We start from the raw sequence: 5,642 nt of genomic DNA on the forward strand, positions 1-5,642 counted from the left end.
TAAAGGGAAAATAAGGTTAAAATATGTTAAGACAATTATATGACAGAAATAGAGGAAGATGGAAAGGATTTGCTGAAATAATTAACAGAAGTGGAATACAAAAAGGGAGGTGTGAGGAGGTCGATGAAACAAGGGAATGAAAGTTAAGATACTGGTATGGTAAGAAGTGTGTTTTAAAATGTTTTTGTTTGGTTATGTTTAGTTTATTGTGTTAGTGTTGTGTTGTGTATTGTTTATATATTGTATTGTATTGGGTTTTTTTTCCTTCTCTTCTTTTTCTTCTTCTTTGTAATGTTTAAAAGCAATAAACATTTTGGGCTGCTCTCTTTCTCCTTTCTCCCTGCCACCACCACTGGGTCTCTGCCAGCAGTCAGCCATCGAGGAGGACATTTTCCATGAAAAGGACAATGAAGGAAAAGGCGAGGAGGAGTCCGCAAGACGGCTGGATCTCCTCAGTCCTGACTGGGTAGGTGGCCGTGGCCTAAGCGGTGAGAGGCAGAAGGGGAGGGGGGCATATCAACCGCAAGATGAAACTGTTGTTTCAGTTAGGGGTGCCTTGATGTTTGGTTTGGTTTTTTAATTTCTTGTTTTTTGCATCTTTCCTTGCAGGTTCCAAGTATGTCACCCTTTTCCAGTGTTTCCTCCCTGTCCTCCCTGGATTCCCTTTGGGACTCCCTCAATGAGGTACGTAGTAGACAGAGCAGGAGGGAAGCCCTGCTGAGCTGGGCAACCCTGAGGCCGGGGAGGAGGAGGAGGAGGAAGCCGGCCGGCCGGCTGGTCAGGCCACCTTCTGGACTGCTCAGGAGCAAGGGGGCAGGCAGGCAGGCAGGGGGCTGCTAAGGGTATGCTTGCTGCCCCACTTGTCCTGATGGACCAGCCCCCCCATGGCACCAGGGCTGTAGGGCTTCCCTGGCTAGCGACTTAGTGTGGGTTCCTGTCTCATTTTGGGCTGCTCTCTTTCTCCTTTCTCCCTGCCACCACCACTGGGTCTCTGCCAGCAGTCAGCCATCGAGGAGGACATTTTCCATGAAAAGGAGGATGAAGGAAAAGGCGAGGAGGAGTCCGCAAGACGGCTGGATCTCCTCAGTCCTGACTGGGTAGGTGGCCGTGGCCTAAGCGGTGATAGGCAGAAGGGGAGGGGGGCATATCAACTGCAGGATGAAACTGTTGTTTCAGTTAGGGGTGCCTTGAGTTTTAATGTTTGGCTTGGTTTTTTAATTGCTCGTTTTTTGCATCTTTCCTTGCAGGTTCCAAGTATGTCACCCTTTTCCAGTGTTTCCTCCCTGTCCTCCCTGGAATCCCTTTGGGACTCCCTCAATGAGGTACGTAGCAGACAGAGCAGGAGGGAAGCCCTGCTGAGCTGGGCAACCCTGAGGCCGGGGAGGAGGAGGAGGAGGAAGCCTGCCGGCTGGTCAGGCCACCTTCTGGACTGCTCAGGAGCAAGGGGGCAGGCAGGCAGGCAGGCAGGCAGGGGGCTGCTAAGGGTATGCTTGCTGCCCCACTTGTCCTGATGGACCAGCCCCCCATGGTGCCAGGGCTGTAGGGCTTCCCTGGCTAGCGACTCAATGTGGGTTCCTCTCTCATTTTGGGCTGCTCTCTTTCTCCCCTCTCCCCACCACCACCTCTGGGGTCCTGTCTCTACCAGCAGTCAGCCTCTGAAGTGGCTATCAAGGAGGAAGAGCCACAAGAAGAATCAGGGAGCCCCCCAGAGGAGGACGGGGAGGACAAAGAGGACAGGGAGGACCTTGATTTGGCGTGCCCCCCACCTGGAGAACACCTGGAGGCAAGCGTAATTGAGGTCAGACGAAACATTCATTCATGACATATGAAAAGCTTCCCTGAACAGGGCTGTCTTCAGATGTCTTCTAAAAGTCAGATAGTTGTTTATTTCTTTGACATCTGGCGGGAGGGCATTCCACTGGGCGGGTGCCACTACCGAGAAGGCCCTCTGCCTGGTTCCCTGTAACTTGGCTTATCGCAGTGGGGAACCGCCAGAAGGCCCTCAGCGCTGGATCTCAGTGTCCGGGCAGAACGATGGGGGTGGAGATAATTCTCCTGGGTTGCTTTTCGTTTGGTATTTGTTTTGTAAGATAACTCTTTTGAATGCGTTTCCAGGTGGCTCCTGCCAAATGAAGTTATTAATTGCAAAGTGGGTTTGGCGATAATAAAACCATGTTGGCACTTTGCAAAGCCGGTTCTCTCTGGGGTTTTCCTGCCTCCTATACCTTCCCCCCATCCGCTTGTTCTTGGTTTTGTGTCTCGTTCAGATCTCTCCAAGGCCGGCCACATGAGAAATTGGGAGAGGAGTGTTCCCTACTGACTACAACCCTTTCATATAACGCCTCGCCCCCAAACAGAAAAGGAGGGATTATGACAGCCTGCCACCACACAGGCCCTTCTTTGTGTGGCACTTTCACAAACGGTCTGGAGGGCAGCAACACAAGAAGGGGCCTTTTCTGTGGTGGCTCCCACTTGCGGAATGCTCTCTCCAGGGAGGCTCATCTGGCACCTTCATTATGTATCTTTAGGTACCAAGCAAAGACGTTTCTCTAGAACAGAGCTTTCCAAACTGTGTGTCGCAGAACCTTCGTGCTCCTCCCAGGGCTGGAAAAGGGCTAGTTGAACTGAATCCCTATGTTGCGAAATGAGGCATGTCTCCAAAGTGTGTCACCAACATGGAAAGTTCTGCTCTAGAACCAGCCTTTGGCTAATTGAACAATGCATGGCCTTTTCAACATGCTTGTGGATTGGGAGGTTGGCTTATGACTTCGTTTTTGTTTTTAATACATATGTTGTGTTTTTATTTTGTATTTTTATCCTGTAAGCCGCCCTGAGAGCTTCAGGGTTTAATTAATCAACCAATTGATTGATTGATTGATTAAAGATTGTGGCATTTTCCCAGAATCTGGAGGTGAATTGTTTACTTTTCTCACAGGACTGCGAGGAAGAGAGGCCCCCGAAGACCCCCACTTGCCTGGCTTCCATCATCTCCCGGATTCGCAAGATCTTCAGAAGAGCGCCGCCGCCAGCACCACCAGTGCCACCGGGGCAACCCAGTACAAGAGCCAGCAGCGGGGCGCAGGCAGAACGGAGGCCACTCTGCACGCGGCTCAGGCGCTGGATGCGGCAGCATCGCAGCTGTGTCCACCCCGAACCAAGGTGAGGAGGAGTTGGGAGACTTGCACTGATCCGCCCGGGGGGATTTTGTCAGCCCCCCCCCCAAGGGATGACACTCGGGGCAATACCCCACCCGCACCCCACCTTCCCTCGCCAGTGGTGGCTGGGGAAGTAGCACCTGGAGGCGCACGAGTCCCTAAGGGACATTTCCTTTTTCTTGTCCTTGCACAGGTCTTAATCCTTGTGGCCTGAACTGGAGAGGAAAGATCAGAAAGATCAGAACGCGGAGGAAAGCGGGGCGAGAAACCCAAACTCTCGTGGCCCTACACCCGGGGGGATTTTGTCAGCCCTCCCCCCAAGGGATGACACTCGGGGCAATACCCCCCCGCACCCCACCTTCCTCCGCCAGTGGTGGCTGGGGAAGTAACACCTGGAGTTGCGCGAGTCCCTAAGGGACATTTCCTTTTTGTTGTCCTTGCACAGGTCTTAATCTTACGCCGGCGTCCCACACGGCCAGCCCCAGTCCTAGAGCCTGTCACCTTTTGAGATTATGGAGCAGAACAGAGAAGACAGCGGGCAAAGGGTGGACGGCGAAGGAGAAGTGCGAGAGAACGACAGCGCCACGCTGCCCACGCCCAAAGGAGGAGGAAGGAAAGGAGGAAAGCAAGCGAGCAAGAAGGGACAGCTAAAGAAAGAACTGAGAAAAGAGACAGCGAGACCTTCTGGGGGTCAAAGAAACTACAATGAGAAGGAAACTGAGTTTCCTCCCCCCCCCCCCAGCTTGCTGATGGTCCTGCAATGTTCTATTTACTTTTTATGTATAATTCTGTATTATATTGTTGAACTGTTTTCTTAGGTGATAAGCCTATAAAGGAGGGATTTAAGGGAGGGGGGAAGGTATTAAGGGAAGACTTTGAAAGGAAAGGCAGAAAATAAAAAGGGGTGGGAAGAAATAAGTGAGAGGGAATGTGTAAAGGGAAGATACAAAGCATTATATAATTTTTGATTATTGTTTAAAATAAAGAAATAAGTTGGGTTTTAAGCGATTCCAGTCTTTTAATAATTTCTTTTTGTTCCACCACTGGTAAATCTGCAAAGGAGGCAATGAGTTCGATCTCTTCTGGTGGTGTCAGGCCACTTTCCGGATGGTCATTGTCCTTTGCTAGGGGAGAGGAGGCTACATAGCTCTTCTCCTGGAGTAAAACACCCCCTCCGGTGACCACTGGTGGATCGGGTTTAGCAGATTTTGAGCCCTCTTTGGTTATTGCCTCCAACAGTAGGGGTTTAGGCGTAGAGTCTATAAAAGCTCTCGTTGGTACTATCCCACAGCGAAACAAAAATGCTTTCTTGCGTAGTATGATAGTGGGAATTTTTGTGGATTGGAACGCAAGCAGGACTCTCTGAGATTTATGATGATGGACAAGGGGGAGGACTGCACAGAGGTCAATTTGTGTTGCCTCCATATTTAAAAGCACCTTTAAGAGATCCTTGGCACCCCCCAGAGTTCTCCATCTTGGGTCCCCATTTTGTATAGTTAGGCTCACTTTCCTTGGTGTTAAGATCAAGGATTGATGACCTAATTGAAGGTTAAGGTTGTATTTAAATTTGTCAGTACGCTTGTTATTTAAGGACAAACTCCTCGTCCCCTTCCTCTCTTCAAGGGACTTAACACTGGCTGACGCTGGGGAAGTAGTAACTAGCTTTTGTTGGAGGCTGTGCAGCTGGGACGAAAGATCATCTAGTCTTTTGAATATACAGTGCAAGGTTTTGATTATTAAATGGGACTGTTCAAATGTCATATGATTGGCCGTGCCAAGGACCAGTTCCTCCTTCTGAGGACAGACTACACTCTTACTGTTGGCCGCATCGCTTGTTGTTTGTGGAATTATTCGCTCTTCGTCTTTAAGTGCTGACGCGCAGTCAATCAGTGGGTTGAAACGGTTCTGCGTTTCTACCATGTAGGAACAATCCAGTAGATTACTCCCTTCTTTAAAGTGACATGGTTCGACCCTTATTTGCTTTGATCTCGGAAAGGGAGCGGGGACCATCTCCTCGGGATCTCTAAGACGTTTCCCATATCCCATGGTTCAGATATCGAGAAGAGGGGGGATAGTATTTCAACGTCAACTCAGGTGATAAATATTTCCTTCTAGCCAGCCAGCACTTGCAATGTGGGTATATTTCGCTGCCTGTTCATATGAAAGTCGGCGTCTTCACCCTCACCCTCACAGGCCGGCAATTTAGGTCTATTTAGATCTACAAGGAGACTACCAGTAAGCAACACAGACCATTCCTTTGAAGTCCTACTCCCACCAGGACTAAGACTAATATAAGATTCTTCTTCAAAGCTTATCGCAGGGCCCACCGCAGTTAGGTCTCAGATGAAAGGGAAACTCTCAGATGAAAGGGAAACTCACAAAGGCCTCACCTTGAACAGGGGAGTTTCTCGTCATGCAGCTTCGAGCTTGGTCTGGATTCCGAACTCGGCTGCAGTAGAAGTTCACAGCAGGTTTCCTTCAGCTGTT

General features: G+C 49.9%; 1 protein-coding gene across 1 annotated transcript; it reads left to right on the forward strand.

Annotated features, from left to right (window-relative positions):
- Nucleotides 1-618: 618 nt before the first annotated feature.
- On the forward strand, nucleotides 619-3,163 carry LOC309334356 (uncharacterized protein; the record flags this gene model as incomplete). Its single annotated transcript, XM_081882338.1, has 3 exons — nucleotides 619-684; nucleotides 1,649-1,798; nucleotides 2,936-3,163. The coding sequence occupies 3 exons, from the start codon at nucleotides 619-621 to the stop codon at nucleotides 3,161-3,163; spliced, it is 444 nt and encodes a 147-aa protein (XP_081738464.1).
- Between the last annotated feature and the right edge of the window lie 2,479 nt (nucleotides 3,164-5,642).

This window comes from Podarcis erhardii, assembly GCF_964252035.2.
Source record: "Podarcis erhardii genome assembly, contig: HAP1_SCAFFOLD_49, whole genome shotgun sequence".
NCBI lineage: Eukaryota > Metazoa > Chordata > Lepidosauria > Squamata > Lacertidae > Podarcis > Podarcis erhardii.